This window comes from Carcharhinus amblyrhynchos, chromosome 7, assembly GCF_965287045.1.
Source record: "Carcharhinus amblyrhynchos chromosome 7, sCarAmb.v2.hapA, whole genome shotgun sequence".
Taxonomy (NCBI): Eukaryota; Metazoa; Chordata; class Chondrichthyes; order Carcharhiniformes; family Carcharhinidae; genus Carcharhinus; species Carcharhinus amblyrhynchos.
The window spans coordinates 99975013-99994222 of NC_137330.1; the positions used below are offsets into that span (position 1 = coordinate 99975013).

The 19210-nt window shown below is 39.1% G+C and overlaps 1 protein-coding gene across 1 annotated transcript in view; it reads left to right on the plus strand.

Annotated features, from left to right (window-relative positions):
• Positions 1-500: 500 nt before the first annotated feature.
• Positions 501-19210, plus strand: part of LOC145345544 (protein lin-28 homolog B-like) — a 201971-nt gene continuing 183261 nt past the window's right edge. The window contains exons 1-2 of the mRNA XM_080193378.1: positions 501-510; positions 1365-1546. Of these exons, the coding sequence (XP_080049504.1) occupies positions 501-510; positions 1365-1546 (192 nt within the window). The remainder of the gene's footprint in view (positions 511-1364; positions 1547-19210) is intronic.

Consider the following 19210-nt stretch of genomic DNA (forward strand, 5'->3'; position numbering starts at 1 on the left):
GACATTTCCGACAGAAAGCTAAACAACGGGAGGAAAGAGAGACAGAGAGAGAGAGAGAGAGACCCTGTAGCTTTAAGTCTGACCGGGGTTCATTGAAAAATGTCGGACAAATTAGCTGGATAGAAAAGCTGGAGGATTTTTTTTGGGGGGGTGGATGTGGTGGTGAGGGGAGTGAGGAGGAGGAGGGATCATCGATTATTGCGGTGGCAGGTTACAGGAGAGGCCGATTGGCTCTGTACTGCTGCCTCTGAAGACTGCGATGTGTAATTAGCGGCAAGAAAGCATGTAATTGACGAGTCACGTGTGTGCCAAGGCCAGGAAAAAAGAGGAGGAGGGGGGGTGACTAACGAGGGGAAAAGCACGTTAGACCATGCGAGCATTGGCGATTGCTAAATTTTTGATCCCTCAATCCTCTGACGCTAGATTGATGCAGAAGATTAGCCATTCCGAGGGAAAAGTTCTCATCGGCCGGCTTTGGACACGGGGGCCTGTGTGACAACATGGCCGAAGGTTACTTTTTTTTCCCCCCTTTCTATCTTCTCTGCGTTTTTCTTTAATCGTTTTTTTTTGTTTGCAGATTCCCCACTCTTCCCCCTCCCCACCCCGCAAAAAAAAGAGGTGGCAGAAGGGGGCTTTTCCAAAGCTATTGTTGCTGTAGATCTCTCAAAATGTGTGTGCCCGCCCCCCATTTATTCAGAACTTCAAAGGCTTTCTGAGGGGCTATTGTATGGACTGTTTGTGTGCCATTCAGTTCAGCTTTTTTATATATATATATCCCTCTCTCTTTTCCCCCCCCCCCTTAGTTTGAGTGTTAAGTGTGTGGAAGGCACCTGCCCCTTAAGTTTGATTGGGAGTACAGTTAACGCACGCTGGATGCTCTCCCAATTCTTTCCAGTATCATACTGAAGCTTTTTTTTAGTAGAAAGTCGTTTTTACAAAAAAAAACCCGCACACAAGGAAGGTTGGAGACTGGGGAGAGCGGGTGGGAGCTGTCGCGATCGACGCTGTTGAATGTTGCGGGAAGAGGGGAGGAAGAAACGCCGAGCCGGTGTGATAGTGGTTTCTGCGGGAGATGGGATCCGTCTTAAACCAGCCTCATTCCAGTTAGTACGGTTTGGGTAATCTCAACATGGAGTGTTCTGTTGGCAGCATTGCACATGGACTCAGATCGATATTGCGAGGGCTTTGCACTGAGGCTTCAGCCAATGTCTAGAGCGATGCCAAGTGTTCCTCCTCCCAGAAGCTTATTTTGAAATGTATTTTGTTAATGATGCCCCCTTTGTTAACATCAGATGAATTGAAACCTTTTTTCCCCTCTCTCTTCCCCCTGTATGTGTCTTGTCTGTGTGTGTGTGATTGTCCAGGAGGGGCGGGTAAAGGTGCTGGAGACGAAAAAAGAAAATTGACAGAGAAAGAAGAATCTCAAATCCAACAGGGATCAGGCCACTGTAAATGGTTCAACGTTAGAATGGGATTCGGATTTATCTCCATGACCTGTCGGGAAGGCACCCCCTTGGAATCGCCTGTGGACGTTTTCGTGCACCAAGTAAGTTGGCAATAATTCCGTCTGCTTCATTCATTCATTTTTTATTTTATACCTGAATGTTTTACGTTTTTGTTTGGGGGTGGGGGAGTCGTGGATGGGTGTTGTTTGTGTAGAAAAAACAGTCAAAAAGTTACATTTCAAAACCTGCCACTACACAAGGCGATTGGTGTAAACAGATTTGTGTATGGTATGGTATGAGCCGTAGCCGGCTTCCATGGAGCGTACACTTGTAAATAAGGTGCTTGTTTTTAAATGTTGCCCTTGCCTGGCTTCGTGAGCCCTGGAAAGGAGATATCAAGGCGGCAGCGGTCGAATGTGCCTGGCAAAATATTTTTTGTTTGCACAGAATGTTTTTTATCCGTGCGGGGTGAGTGTGCAAACGATATGTTTATATATTTTTTTAAAAAAAATACACAGCGACGGAGGAAGTGCGGTGAATAAATGAAGTTGAATGGGGAAGGCGCATACGCACGTTTTGCTCTGCCGGTTGCTAATATCAAACTAACGATTTGTTTGTGGAGGTCAGAGGTGAAACCCGGAAATGCTGGGCTCACTCTGTTATACGGGGAAATATCGAGAGAGGAACGGATATTGACATGTAGCAATCCCCCCTATTCTATTTATGAGACGGAATGCTTTGAAATGCAAGCCCCCTGTTTATTTAACTGCGTTTTCTTATAAATCTTGGAGAGTGAAATAGGAATTCCCCCTCTTATTTGTTGCCCCTTTTAATTTGTGTGACAATTGGCTTCGGAAGATATCTGGAGGAGTAATTACTTTAGTCAATGAAACTTTTGGATTATTGATATGAGGCCGTGCGAGGTGTCTGTCCACTGTCTTACCAACGAGTGTTTTTTTTAGAATGGAGAGCTAGGTACACAGAGAGATGGGACTAGATACTTTGCAGCCAGCCTCGATCCCACCGCCCCCCCACTCCCCAACTGACAAAAAACAGATCTGAAGGTGAGAAATAGAATGTTTTGGGAAGGCATAGAGAATCGAACTCTTAAACCGGTTGTGACCACAGTGCAGCTACATGTCCCTGGTCTCCTATAGCAGCCCCTTCCCAATGCTTGTATGCAGTCGGAAGCTCTGATTTCTTCTCCGTTCCCTCTTTTCTCTCCTTTCTCTAAACCTTTCCTTGGGTCGTTAAGCGTGGGTTTACGACCTCGTAAGATTGCTTTACAGACCCAAAAGGCAGCTGCAAGCTCAGGAGAGGGAAAGGGATTGGGCTGAGCTGCTTGGCACCCTCGTGCTCCTGTTGCATGCTTCGCTCAGGACTGTTGCCACCACAGAGGCGAGGTTCAAATCTCCATTCGAGTCTTTACTTAAGTTAATGTTTCTTGTCTAATTTAATACAATTAGCATTTTCTTTTGGGGGGGGGGGGGGGCAAAAATAAATTTTTGTTTCTGCCTCAACGTAAGGGCTCGGCTGTGGCCAGAAACCAGTTAAGAGTTCGATTCTACCCACTCCTCAAAATGATATTCCACATCTTCAGATCTGTTTTAAGACACAAACGTGTGCTTTGCGTTTATTAGAATGGCTCAACGACATTTGAATTGTAAACTCATGGTTTATAAGGAAGCAAATTGTCTTTTGTTGGACGGAATTATTTGTTGGGAATGGTTTGAATCGTTATATATCTAACTAAGGATTCCGCTCCGATAATGCCTCTTTCTGGTTATGCTGCCATGTAAGAGCCTTCCCTCTCCCCTCGCCATGTGTTCCAATGGATTTTAGTTGGAACTGTTGCGCGTGTTTCGCAAATTAAATAAGTTGCATAAATGAGTGTTATGTGAAATCATATTTATCTGTTTGTCCTGTGAGATGAATAACATTATTAGTTAACACAGTGGGCATATGCATTTTTTTAAAACAAACGTATTTAAGGGCATCCAATTGTTCAAAAGATTCTGTGCTGGTGTAAAAAGATGCATTTTTTTTTGCCAGTTTTGCAGTAATTGTTATTGTCTCTGTAGGCCTTCTGTAGAGCTGTCATCCTGTATTCTTGGACATTTATTCCACATTCAAGTGATTGAAAGGGGCAGGTTTTAAAGCAATATTTGCATTTTTGAATTTGGAACTGTTTAATGCATCTTGATACTTTCAAAACCTCAGGATGTATTTTTCAAGTTATCCCCTTTTCGAAAGATGACTATTTAAATGTTCCTTTATGAGAATTAAATAACTCCTAGTTTTCAACACCCATTTGTGCAAACATCTTCACAAAACTTAACTGAATATAACCAACAGATCACCTGTAGTTAAGCTTCATGTTTGATATCTTAAAATTGATGGAGTAAAAATGTATTATTTATGTGGATTTCTTAGTTGTAGTATAAACAAGAAAAGGGGATGAAGAATGTGGGGGAGTGGGGTGTTGAATTGAAAGTAGCCTATTACATAAAACTATATTTTAAAATATAAATTATTGTAAGACCTGCATGTAATTTAAAATAATCTATTGCCAAAGGTAATTAGCCAGGAAAGAAACAATCTGAACTGCATTTAGGATGGTGCAACTGCTACTATTGAATACCATATCTTTTGCATACTCCTAACCATTAGCCTCAAACACAAAACATTTTCCAAGTAATTCATGTAAATTTGATTTGCTTTTTGCATTTGAACTTAAGATGTGCAGATGAAATAGACTTTTGAACACTTTTTATGCTTGTACTGCTCTAGCTCAAGGTTTCATGTTCAAACTTACATTCTTTCTATGAAATGGTCTAGAGAGGTGTATGAACCAACTATTTATCTAATGTTTTAATTTTGATAGTAACTGTCTTTTGAATCATGTACTGGTATTTCGCCTTGACTTTTTAAAAAAGGGTTTAAAAATTTTTAGTATTTTGTTGTCACGGCATAAAAAAGATTGAATTTTTTCGTACATTGAATAAGTCTGCTGAAATTAAACCTATAAAATTAAGTTTCTCAGAAGCATTCAAACACATAAATCTGTGCTTTAGTTATAACTTGCCAAAATGTTTTTTTTGACTTTGAAATATTTGAGTTATTTTTCAACATTTTAATTCACATTTAAAAATTATTAATCTACCTCAAAAGGATGTCAACATAATGCCCTGATGATGTACAAAAATAACAAGGAATACAGAGACATGTTCCTTAAAATGATTGTTAAATAAAAGCAAGAAGGATGATACAAAAATTGGCTACAATTGTACAATAAATGCAAGAAGCACAATACGAAGATTGGCTACAAAACAATGTTTCGTACATCCATTATTTTTAAAGATGCTTATATTAAGAAAAAAGTTTAAAATGTAACAATGGAATATCCATTTCAGATATCGAGTTTTTTCTTGCTAATCTACTTTGCAATTTTACTTCCTGCCCCTCCCTTCTGAGCCCCTGAAGGCATTGACCCCCTTGCTCTGGTCTGGATCCATGTTGCAAGGGACCCTCTGATATCTCATCACGATGACTATTGCATTTGTTTAGACATTAAATGCCAACAGACTCTCCAACTATGGAAGACACCATATCTAACTCTACACCTGTCCTCCCAAACAACAGGGATTATTGGATTGTGATAAGGAATGAGAGAATTTTATCCATGCTCCCCGCCACCACCTTTCAACCAAAAGGTTGCTTAGGCTATTTCTGGCACTATCCTAGCTGAGATCAACAAATCCAGCACAAGCCAAGAAAGAGAATTCTGAAAATAGAAAATTATATTGCAGAATAATACTGAATGTAGCAAGTAAATATCAATAATTTAATAGTAGCCTTTTAAAAATAACTAAGAATGTATAATCAAATATATGATGTATACAGAATCTTAGTACGGTAAATAACTACATTTTATTATCTGCCTGTCTTTATTTAGAATAGTTACGGAATCTGATGACAAACTGACGACTCTCATTTGTGTGTTTTTTAACATTTGGTCATTTTTATTGTGCAGAAATAGAAATGCAGAATATCAAGTTATGAAATAAGATAATTGAACAGATAATCAGTGATGGAAGTTGTAATGGGCTACTGAGAGTTTCCTTATGATTGGAGGTGTTTAAAATATTATCTGGCTAACCACAATATATTCATAATATGTAGCAATTAAACTGGAAAATAAATATTAATGGGCTTTTTAAAATTCCCCAATCTGTTGAATCATTTTGTGATGTGATATCACCACAGAGAGAGCTTTCCCCTGATATTTCTTTACAAGAAACATAAAAATATTTGAATTGGATGCACTAATATTGAGACATGTGGTCATCTCATTTCCACAGCGTAGGTAAGCCTGGATAATCAGCCTTTTAATTCAGTTTAAAACCAAGAAACATTGTATTCTATGGCTACCACATTTCACAATGTAATGAAGGTTCATACACATATTGTTGCAGCTCCTAACTTTGATAAGTTTGATTAAATTGTATAAAATCACAAATGCTGCTATTCTGAATTCTAAAATATATCAGAGGCTTTTATTTTGAAAAGAAAAATGTGTTGTATGTGATCATTAGTTCAGTCAAATTTGTAGAGTTTTATTGATTATAAGGATTGACTTTACATCCCAATGCATAAAAATACAAGGATGGTTTATGATTTTAAAATAACTGAAAGATTACACTCCAAATTTACCAATTTATTTTCCATAATGTTTGCTCAGAAATTGAAAATTTAAATTTATTGGTTGTGTTACTGAATGTGTATCACTGTTGGTTTTTGTAAGGTGGAAAAAGACAAAAAAAAGGGATTGTAGTAAGAACATAATCCTGACATGTTGATTCCAAGTGAGGGCAAACATATCATCAAGATGGCTGAATGAATTGTAAAAATACACTTGTGGGCAGCAGCAATAATCAGTATACTCAATCTATTGATTTTTTTTGTGGAGAACATTGGTCCTTCTGTGTTGTCTTAACACTGCTGGTTTTTGTAAGATAAACTACAGGAAACTGTAAATCAGAATTTAATTTGTAGATCTGGCATAGGAAGCTCATAAAACGTCATATTTTGCAATTACATTTTGATAACTTCTTTGATCAGCACAGTCAGCTGTTTGAATATGTGTAAATTGCTGAATTTCTAAAAATATTATAAACCTGTTTATTCATATCAAAAACTGTTAGTCATTTTCTTTTATTGGTTGTACTACTTTATGGAAATTAAACATTTATTGCTAGGAAACAGATAAATCAAGCTGCTTTTGTTTTAATGTACCTTGGATTTTTTTTTCTATTTTATAGTTATATTCTAAAGCACTGAAATTTGGAAAAGTGACTATTAGCACAATGAAAGCAAAATGATATGGTTTTAACTATCTTGTTTAAAACCTATAAATAATGTTTTTAAATATGGTGGGGGAAATGCATTAATAGGAGGGGGAGCAGAGTATTTCTGAAATTAAAATGTAAATGGTTGTGAATTGAATTAAATAAACGTTGACATTGAGATCTTAAGTGATAATGTGATCTGTCCAGTTGCAGCACTTGTTTCCAATAAAGTGTGTGGAAAATTAGATGGCTTTAAAAACAGATTATTGAGTCACTGTCTAAAAATGCAAGGGAATATATTCTAACAGACTTGTGCTTTTTGCTTGCACATTTCCCACATTGGAAACAAGTTCACATTTCTTATTGTTGTTGCGTAAATTGTTCTTTTGTTCCTCATTTTGCTTGATGATATTTGCATACATGTGCCTTCTCTTTTAGAACTGTTTTTCAACTGTTGAGAAACAAAATGCTGTGTGGTAATTAATCCTTTTCATTTAAGGCTTTGTTCTCCTTGGGATTTTCTATTTGCAAGAACAAATGAAGCTTCAGTTTGTTGAATGTAAACCTGGGTTTGGGAAGATGCTGTGAAGCTTTCAAAGTAGTTGCAAACCTAAATAAGATATTCTTTTAAGTTAAATTATCAGAAAGGACTTGTTATTCCACGAAATTCTTATTTATACGGAACGCTGCACGTAAAACCTATATCAAGCTCTTGAAAGATTAGCTTGGTTCTACTTAAAAGTTGCAAGTATTTGGGGAATGCCAATTTTTTTTAGAAAGTATGTTTAACTGATCCTGGATCAGATCTGGTTGACACTATCATTCTTTGAAGATCTGGGTATTTGGCTTCCCACAGAGCATCCAACTAAACTGTCAGCCCCCTTTGATGAGATAAAATGGATAAAGCTCCCATGCTGATAAGACATTTGGAGCTGTTCCTGTCATAAAATGATTTAAATATTTGCTCTACACTTTGTCAAAGGTCTAGCTTCATTAAGCATTTGCATATGTTAATTGTGTTCCGTTAACACCGGCTCCGTAGTAGCACTTCAACGCTCTCTTTCGAGTGTGGTCCTTTGCCCTTGAAGTTATTCATTGTTTTAAATGCCTTTCTTCACGGGTTGTCACCATCTGGGGGGAGAAAAGGGCTCCATTTAAGTCCAGGCAACATGAAACATTTCCATGGTAAAGATCCTGAAAATGTTTACTAACCTTCTAACGTTTTATAAGTGCCAGTCTGACACTATTTAACAACATAAATCACAACCGAAGAAATTGCTTGCCTTTTAAAATGTATTTTAATTGCTACTTTACTTCTGTTACAAAACACTATTTAAGAATGAAGTGTAACTACCTGAGCAATTCATTGTACAGTTAAAAGTTGTGCCTCGAAAGGTTAACTGATAGTCAACATACGAAATGATACCTTGATGTAAAATGTTGTAGGCAATGATTAGTAGCTTCTGTAATTGCAAATAACTCCAAGATATTCTGAGTTTATAGCTGTATTAGTGTAGACTCCTCTTAATTTTGAAAATGTTTCTCCTGTCCTTTTTTAATGCACCTCTCTATTTAATTATTATTATTAAGATACTGGAACTTAGGTTGCTGAATTTCTGTGCTGCATTATGGGGTATTTACTACAATACCCCTAAATAAATTAGGTCAAAATGGTCATCTCCCAAAAAGGATTTTATAAATGAGGAGAAGATATGTTTTCATTATGATTCTAGTTGTAGTTGTCTTTATGTGCAGGAAGTTTGATTGTTTGATGGAAACATTCAGCATCAGTGACAAATTAAGTTTTTACTGGTAGCTATCCCCAGAACGTGGCTCCTACTTGAAATTTGATGTTACTGAAAATGCAGGACCAATATTGAATGCAAAATGTAGAAATGTTATTAGTGATGCTTCACCATCATTGAGTACTTGAACCATCAAGACTTAAGAAGATTACAGCTTTGATCCCACATCTATGTTGAGGTAACACATGGCGCTGTGCTCTGTTTTTTTTTTGATGTGTTTAAAGTTTATTAGTGTCACAAGTAGGCTTGCATTGACACGGTAATGAAGTTACTGTGAAAATCCCCTAGTCACCACACTCTGCCACCTGTTTGAGTACACTGAGGGAGAATTCAGCATGGCCAATGCACTGAACCAGCATGTCTTTCAGACTGCGGGAGGAAACCGGAGCACTCAAAGGAAACCCACACAGACACAGGGAGAATATGCAAGCTCCGCACACACAGTGACCCAAGATGGGAATCAAACCCGGGCCCCTGGCAATGCGAGGCAGCGCTGCTAACTGCTATGCCATCTTATCGCCTGTAACCACTGCTGGAAAGCCACACTGCAGTCACATGGAGTAGGAGTGCTGTTCAAATGGACAATAAACACAAACAGTGCTACAAGACCTATTTTTGTGTTGTAATTTTTATGTATGGATCTAGGTGAGAGGGCAGGATTGTTCTTGGCTGTGATCCCCCAGGTGATCAAATATTCTACTTATACTCATTATTCATGCATGAATAATGGTGTCTGGCTGAAGTATTGTCAGGAGATCCATGTCAATTGAGCTGTGCTCCAGCAGCTTGTCCATGTTTCAAAGGAAGTGTGGAGAAGAAATGAACAGGAATTCTTAAAAAAAATGAAAATGAATGGAGAAGGGAGAGAGCTGAAAGTACTTCAAGATTTTTTTCAGGATGTTGGTGAAAATATTAAATTTCTGTGAGCAAAATTCAATTGAAATTTTTCATTTGAGTGAGGAAATGTTCTTAATATAAGGAATTGGATCCGGAGTAGGCCATACTGGCCTAAGGGTCTGCACTGCTATTCAATAAATAATTGACTGATCAGATCTTGGCCTCAGCTCCACTTTCCTGCCTGTTGCCCATAATCCTTGATTTCTCTAAATTTCAAAAATCTGTCTTATTTCAACATTAAGAACGACCCAACCTCCACATCTCTCTAAGAAAGAGAATTCCAAAGATTCACGACCCTCTGAGAGAAGAAATTCATCCTGATCTTCATCTTAAATGGGAGACACCTTATTCTAAAAGTGTGCTCTGTACCAGACTTCCTAATGAGAGAAAACATCCTCTGAATCTTACCCCATCAAACTCCTTCAATAATATATTTCAAGAAGATCGCCTCTCATTATTCTAAATTCCATTGAGCATGGGCCAAATCTAGTCAGCCTTTGTTCATATAAGAACAAACAGTATTTTCATATATCTTGTCCAAAGATGCGTGGATTAGGTGGATTGGCCATGCTAATTTGCCCCTTAGTGTCAGGGGATTTGGAGGATAAATGTGTGGGTTTACGGGAATAGGGTCTGGGTGGGATTGTGGTCGGTGCAGATTCGATGGGCCGAACTGCCTCTTTCTGCACTGTAGGTATTCTGTGAGATAATCCCTTTCCTCCTAGGAATCAACTGAGGGAATCTTCACTGAACTGCCTTCAACACAAGAATTTTCTTGCTTAAATTAGGTATCCAAAGTGGTATGCAGTAAATGTTGGTGCAACCTCAACAATGCACTTATAGTAACACTTCCTTGCATTAAGGACCCATATCCCATTTGCCTTCCTAATTACTTACTGAACTTGGATGCTAACCTGTGATTCATGTACAAGGACACCCAGATCCCTCTACTACAGCATTTTATAGTCTTTCTTCACTTGAATAATACTCTGCTTTTCTATTTTTCCCATCAAACAACATTACTAACCTATTTATATTCCTTTGTAGACTCTTTATTTTCTGTTCACAACTTCCTTTCTTAATTTTTGTGTCAGCAAATTTTGCTACACTGCACTTGAGCCCTCAAATTATATAATATTGAGATTCATGGATCTTTTACAGTGTAGTGGAGGCCATGAAGCCCATCAAGTCCATGCCCTTTCTCTGCGATGTAATCCAGTCAGTCCCAATCTCTTGCTCACTCCTGATGGCCTTGCAGGTTTATTTCCTTAAAGTGTCCATCCAATTTCCTTTAAAATCATTAATCATTTCAGCTTCCACCACCCTCATGGGCAGTGTTTTTCAGACCATTATCACTTGATACATAATAAAGTTCTTCTCCACAATCCCTCTGAATATGTTGCCCAAAACCTTAAATTTGTGTTTCCAAGACCTTGTACTATTAGCTCATGGGAAGTTTCTTCCCCTGTCTACCTTTTACAAACCTCTAATCATCTTGCACATTTCAGTCAAAACTCCCTCAATATCCTTTTTTTGCCCCAGGAAAACAACTCAAATAGTTAAGGCACTTGCACTGATTCCTGCAAAATCCCACAGTTTGACATCCCAAAAGTGACCAATTTGCCTCAATTCTCTGTTCCCTGTTAGTTTGGCATCCTGTATCCATGTGATATATTCAGTTTTCATTTTGCGTAGTAACCTTTTATGTGGCCCATTACCAAATGCCTATTGAAAATTCAAATCCATTACATTTCCTGGTTCTCCTTTACACACCCTGCTGGTGGGGTGGCACAGTAGTTAGCACTGCTGCCTAACAGCGCCAGCGTTCAATTGCTGGCTTGGGTCACTGTCTGTGGAGCCTGCATGTTCTCCCCCGTATCTGCATGCGTTTGCTCCCACAGTCTGAAGGAGGCGCTGGTTAGCTGCATTGGCCGTGCTAAATTCTCCCTCAGTATACCCAAATGGACACCAGAGTCTGGTGACTGGGGATTTTCACTGTAACTTCACTGCATTGTTAAGGTAAGCCTACTTGGGACACTAACAAACTAAACTTATAAACTTTATCTCCCTTTTTTAAATTGGGTCATTGCATTTGCGGTTTTCAAATCTGTTGGGACCTTTCCAGTATCAAAGGAATTTTGGAAGATGCATCCACAATTTCTGTAGCCATTTCTTTTAGGATTCTAAGCTACAGGCAGTCAGACTCCGGGGACTTGTTAGTCTTTTCGTCCCATAAGTTTGCTTATCGATTCTTGTGATAGTTGTCTTAAGTTCCTCACTTTTGCCCCACCATTTTCTCCTATTATTAGGATGCTTTTAATGAATTCTTTTAATGAATTTAATGAAACAAACTAACTTTATACACTTATGACTATATTTTGTTTCTCATTTTATTGCACAACATATTGGGTGCAAAAAGATAATTTTAAACTTCAGTGAACATGTTCAAACCCTTTATAAATAATAATTACACACATAACATTAAGTATCAAATTGTCGTTGGCTGTCCCTCGATTCAAATGTGATGTCGACTCAGGGTTGTAACTTTTTGCCATGGGCCTTCCTGTGATTGAGCAGGCCAATTTCTTGACCCAGTGAACTTTGTCATGAAGAGGATTGCTCAAGTCACGGCCAAGTGCCCAAGGCCACTTCTGTCTCAACACTGGTATTCAGTGAGCTTAATGCATCTGTCACATATCTTGAATAGGAATTCCCAGATTCCCACGCCTGGTCTCTTTCCCAATCTTCCATCACCAAAAGACATGGCAGAAGGGGCCTGGTAGAAGCTTGTGCCCTGAGGACCAGGTTTAAACTTCACTCACACAAATTTGACTAAAGCTGCTTAGATTTTGGTGATCTGTCAAAACCACCTTTGCCACTGTAGCCTTGCTGCACCTTCCCAGCCCGTGAGATGAACGATCTTCCATCGTCTGTTCTGCTGCTGAGCGCCTTCTGGATTGCACTTTGTTCTGCCTTTTTCCAGCCCAACTTTGGTGCAAGGGAATCTTGTTGGCATCACTCAAGGGAGTGCACAAGCCTCTCCACCACGTCAAATGGAAATCAATGGAGTGACTCTTGCGTAGTATTTGAGTGAATTACTTAAAGCTAATAGTTGGGTTTAGAAACAATTGGTTAAGTTACAGACTTAGTTTCCTTTCACTGTCACTAGCACTGTCACTGTATAGCTTGACTGATAACAAACTGCTACACCAGAGCAATGAACAGTAGCACAGTGGTTAGCACTACTGCCTCTCAGTGCCAGGGACCTGAGTTTGATTCCCAGCTTGGATTACTGTCCGGGTGGAGTTTGCACATTCTCTCCATGTCTGCATGGATTTTCTCTGGATGCTTAGGTTTCCTCCCACACTCCAAAGACATGCTGGTTAGGTGCATCGGCCATGCTAAATTCTCCCTGAGTGCACACGAACAGGTGTCAGACTCTAGTGACTAGGGGATTTTCACAGTAACTTCATTGTGGTGCGAATGTAAGCCTACTCCTGATGAATAAATGAACTTTAAACTTTAAATAACAAAGCAGTTTTCTTCACTCAGAAAAGTGAAGGGCCGTAGCCCATAATACAAAATGTCACACCACAGCTGAGAAGATTAAAAGGAAACCAAAAGAAATGAGAAGTACTGAGGTAATGTCAAGCTTAGGTTTTAAAAGCTTGAAAATTGTGAAAGGAGGGAAATGAAAGGAGTTCCACAGCTTTGAGTTTGTGAAAGAAAGAGATGCAAATCTTGATTTCAACAGAGCTAGGTTAGAGTGAGAAATAAAAGGAGAAATATCTAAGTCAGTTGGGTGGGATTTTCCAGTCGCATTCGCCCCAAAACTGAAAAATCGTGTTCGAGGTCAACAGAGCTTTGTGTGGTCCACTGCGATTCCTGTGGCGGGCTGGACAGGAAAATTCCCCCAGTACCTTAAAAACTAACTTTGAAGGAACATGAATGCACTACTTAAAGGAGTACAGACCATAGTAATACTGACATAAAAACAAGGTTCAGTTGGGTCCCTTGAAGATTACAAGGTTGCTCGAAATGAGTTAAAAAAAGGGCTTGGGATTGCTAGGAGGAGGCATCATAAGTCCTTGGCAGGTCGGATAAAGGAAAACCCCAAAGCTTTTTCCTCTTATGTGAGAAATAAAAGAATGACCAGGGTGAGGTTAGGGCCAGTCAAGGATAGTAGTGGGAACTTGTGCATGGAGTCAGAAGAGATAAGTGAGGTGTTGAATGAATACTTTCCTTCAGTGCTCACTAAAGAGAAGGGCCATGTTTTTGAGGATGAGTCTGTGATACAGGCTGATAGGATGGAAGGTGAAGACGTGTTAGCAATTTTGAAAAACCTGAGGGCCGATAAGTCCCCTGGGCCAGATGGGATACATCATAGGATGTTTTGGGAGGCAAGGGATGAGATTGCGGAGCCTTTAGCTTTGATCTTTGGGTCTTCACTGCCCACGGGGATTGTGCCAGAGGACTGGAGAGTGGCAAATGTTGTTCCTCTCTTCAAGAAAGGAAATAGGAATGACCCTGGTAATTATAGGCCAGTTAGTCTTACTTCGGTGGTTGGTAAGTTAAAGGGTCCTGAGAGATAGGATTTATGACCATTTGGAAAGATTTGGTTTAATCTGGGGTAGTCAGCACAGTTTTGTGAGGGTAAGTCCTGCCTCTCAAATTTGAGTGAATTCTTTGAGGAAGTAACTAAGTGTGTGGACGAAGGTAGAGCAGTTGATGTAATATACATAGATTTTGGTAAGGCATTTGATAAGGTTCCCCATTGTAGGCTCATGAAGAAAGTAAGGAGATGTGGGATAGAAGGAAATTTGGCCGACTGGATAAGTAAATGGCTATCTCATTAGAAAGCAGAGGGTGGTGGTGGAGGGAAAATTTTCAGACTGGAGTCCAGTTACCAGCGATGTACCACAGAGATCAGTGCTGGGTCGTGCTGTTTGTGATTTTTATCAATGACTTGGAAGAAGGGGCTGAAGGGTGGGTTAGTAAATTTGCTGATGACACCAAGATTGGTGGAGTAGTGGATGAGGTGGAGGGCTGTTGTAGGCTGCAAAGAGATATTGATAGGATGCAGAGCTGGGCAGAAAAGTGGCAGATGGAGTTTAATCCTGATAAGTGTGAGATGATTCATTTTGGTAGGGCAAACTTGAATGCAGATTACAGGGTCAAGGGCAGGTTCTGAGGAATGTGGAAGAGCAGAGAGATCTTGGGGTTCATATCCACAGATCTCTGAAGATTGCCACTCAAGTGGATAGAGCTGTGAAGAAGGATTATAGTGTGTTAAACTTTATTAACAGGGTGTTTGAGTTTAAGAGCCGTGGGGTTATGCTGCAACTATACAGGATCTTGGTGAGACCACATTTGGAATATTGTGTGCTGTTCTGGTCACCTTACTTTAAGAAGGATTTGGAAGCATTGGAGAGAGTGCAGAGGAGATTTACCAGGATGCTGCCTGGTTTGGAGGGTAGGTCTTCTGAGGAAAGGTTGAGGGAGCTGGGGCTTTTCTCTTTAGAGCGGAGGAGGATGAGAGGTGACCTAATAGAGGTTTATAAGATGAAGAGGGGGGTAGATAGAGTGGACGTGCAGAGACAATTTCCTCGGGTGGATGTAGTTATTACTAGGGGGCATAACTATAAGGTTCATGGTGGGAGATGTAGGAGGGATGTCAGAGGCAGATTCTTTACTCAGAAAGTGATTGGGGTGTGGAATACACTGCCTGCTGTGATAGTGGAGTCGGACACTTCAAGAACTTTCAAACAGTTATTGGACAGGCACATGGAGCACACCAGAATGATAAGGAGTGGGATAGCTTGATCTTGGGTTTGGACATAGCACGACACAACATCAAGGGCCGAAGGACCTGTACTGTTCTGTTTTCTATGTTCTATAAATAGGCCATGCCAAATTGTCCAAGTGTCCAAAGATGTGCAAGTTAAGTGGATTGGCCATGGTAAATGCAGGGGGTTACAAGGGTCAGACAGGGGTGGGCTTGGGTAAGATACTCTTTCAGTGAGTTGGTGCAGACTCGATGAGCTGAATGGCCTCCTCCTGCACTGTGGGGATTCTATGAATTGGTGAATTCTATTCAAATTTGATGGTCTCCCCAATAGCTAGATTTAGTGTACTAATGTCTTGTACAATACAGTCCCTTCCAAAAAGAATCAGCAATCTGACCTAACTACAGCCTTGGGACTGTGGCAACTGTTCACAAAAGATTTAACTTTTTCACACCAATACGATTGCTTGTTTCCCAAATGATAAAGTTAGTAAATATCTGACCTATCCAGACTAAAAAGGTCTTGAGAGAGATCAGATAGGAATTGCCTGATTCCAGCCAGACCAATCTCATCCTCATGCCAAGGGGAGGATCAGTCTTGCTGTGGGAGGGAGAACGTTTTAAGAGATATGCGGGGAAGTTTTTTACACACAGTGGTGAGTGCCTGGAATGGGCTGCCACAGGAGGCGCTAGAAGCGGGCACATTAGTAACATTTGAGACACATCTGAATGGTATATGACTGAGGAGGTAAAAAAAAGGATACAGATTGATTAAGGACGGAAGGTGTTTTTTGAAGTTTAGTTAGGACATAATCATCGGCACATTCTTGGAGGGCTGAAGGGCCTGTTCCTGTGTTGTATACTTTTCTTTGCTCTTTGTGATGTCTTCCAAAGATGGCGTGTATTTCTGTATCATTCAGAATTAGCCAGATTGAGCCCAGACAATGAGTGTTGGTGGGATATTATCTGACCTTTTTGACTGATGTTCACACAAATGTGCTTCCAATTGCAACAAGGAACAGGAAAACAGACTCTTTTATTTTTGCTTCCCATCTCCTAACAAGACCAGGAGTCAAACCCGGGTTCTTTCTGATACTTGCGCCCAACTGCTTACGATCCATTGAAGTGCTGGTGATTGTTATTTTGAACAATGGTAATTTCACTACTTTCACATTTTAGTTCATATAATTTACCCAATATTATTCATCAATCGATATTTAACATGCATACTGTAGTGATTTCTTGAAATTAACAATAAACCTTTACCATATCTGTCTTTGAAAAAAAAGTTACTTCAAACTTGTATTTTAATCCATCGAGTTCTGATACCAGATACTAAAGTGATGGATCGGATCGTGAATTAGCAAAGGGTCCTTAAAAACATCATTAATCTGAAAGAGAAAAGAAACTAGGGCCAAGCAGCTGTGTGGAATTAGCAGCATGTCAACTTAACATTCAAAGTCTTTATTTTTATCCTGACTTTCTGTGGCAAATGGACTTGAAGATAATTTCCCTTCAAGTGCTTGAATCACTGATGCCACAGGTAGATATGAGAATCTAGAGCTTATTAAACTCCATCTAGTGGTGGTAGTATGTGGCAGAAAGCGCAAAAATTGCACCGAAAATGCCCAGATAAGGAGTGTGCAACATACAATTTTCATATTACCTGCACAGCAATATTAATGTTAGATTTGATAACTTTTATATTGAAGTCCTGTTAAATTTGAAATACGTTTGTTGCTGGTTGCACACACTTTATGAATGCAGGTCAGCTGATCATGTCTTGATGTAAGCCCTTTTTAACACATTTCTATCCGATTTGTTACATATTTATGGAAATTCTCTGTCAAAAAGGACAAGAATCAACAGATAATTCTGCAGCAATGATGAATAGGCGGCAGAACTTGAGCTGAAAAATCTAGGCTGATATTACAAAACAGTACAAAAGGAATGCTGCATTGTTGGTGCTGCAAACATTCAGATGAGGTGTTGTGTGTCAGAGCCCCATCTATTCTCTCAAATGGATACTCAGAGTTCCTGTGTATTGTCTACTACAGTAGTTCTTTGAGTTTACAGAGTTTCCAGACACATTGAGATTATGAAAGCTGCTCTATAATTGCAAGTTCTTTTTTAGTATCAATGAGTCAAATTAATAACAGTTGCTGTTGAGCATTTTAATATATGGATAATAAAATCTTAGCTGACCTTTTCAAAGAATTTTAATTTTAAAATCTTTTTTTTTAATGCTTATTTTCCACACCCCAGTCCTCTCTTCAAAGTGTTCACTGATTTGCTGCTCTTTTATTCCACCGGCACCAGTAACCCTTCAGTACCTAGTGTAGTCAGTACTCATGTGAGTGCAGATGGGCTGTTTGGCTACAAGGAGCATCACAGCTGAGCCTGATCCTGTCGATTATAAGCTCTCCATGATTTCCTCTGTATCTCAGACATACCCAGTTAGAGAAAATCTGTTCCATGATGAAATATCCTCCATATTCAAATCAACTTTGGAAAAATGCAATGCTGACAATATGATTTCAAGCAGGGAAAAAAAAACTTGCATCTGAGTGGAAGGTGGGGAGAGGTGAAGAAATGTTTTGTTAATTCATTCGTGGGACAGCCAGCTAGTCAGCATCATTTCTTACCCAATCCCTACTGTTCAACATAACCTGTTGCTCTCACTTAGAAAATGAGCAGGTTTAAAAGGTCCAGTTTAAATGTTAAAATTGCGCAACATTCAACGAAAGCCTAACGGTGAAGACATTTTATTATCATAGTCTTTCAAAAGGTTGTGCTTCATTATGTAACTTAGTTAACCTAAACTGGTCTTCATTATCCATTGTGTATCAACTCCATTATATTTAGGAAATAATGACATACTGATGATATAAATAAAATCAGCTCCAGATGAGAGACTCTTTCAACTTTAATTTTTGCTTTCTTGGATAATTTGCAACTCTAATTTTAATATACAAAGGTATGTGGGGAAATAGCCGCTACCTGCTATCTTCATTTGTTGTAAGCAAGAAAGAAATACTTGCACTTGCAGTCAAAGTGCTTCATATAGCTTTGAAGTGCACCTTTTGTTACGCAGGCCTAGAAAGTACTTAACCTTATTTCCTGTGCCAGGGTGCACTGAATCCGAAATTTCCAATATTTCCTGGCCCCTCCCTATTTCTGTAATATCCTGAAGAATTACAACCTTCTGAGATATTGATGTTTCTCTAATTCTGGTTCCTTGAGCATTTTAATCGTTCTGCCATTGGTGGCTGTGCCTTTAACTGCTTGGGTTCAAAGCTCTGCAGCCCAGTGTCATAACTTGCTTTATAAAACCTCAATGAAGTGTCTTGAGGAAGTTTAATTACATAAAGACTCCATATAAATCATTGTTGTGGACAGTAACAGCCCTTATTTCTCATAATACATTGAAAATTCTTCAAATCCAGGATAGATACAGTGAGTGCCAGTCATTTTGGAAAAAAAAGGGTTTATTTTAACAAATGTGTGGATTTTTTCCCCTTAATTATCAGTGAATATGGTCCATTGGTAATACATGCATTATTGGTTCCAGTGTTTTGAAAGGTTTCAAAGGGTCATTTCATAGATCTGATATTCCTATCTCAGGATATGAACAAAAATATCTAATTGTGTTTTCTTATGTTCTGGGTAATTGCTTTCAGAAAACCACTTAATTGTGTTTTATTTGTGTTATTTCCTAGCCTAGCTCCTACTAGATAAAGTGAGAGTTAGAAAATTAAAAATCTGTCAGTAATTCTAGCAAAAAAGCTTTGTTATTGTGCCTTTCTCAATGCAAGAATTAACTTGAAGGTGAAAAATGCTTTACATTCATAATTAAGACTCTGTGACATTAGTAGTTCTAAAAATGTGTTAAAAGTTACTTGGCTGCATACTACATGTTTAAAGTAATTT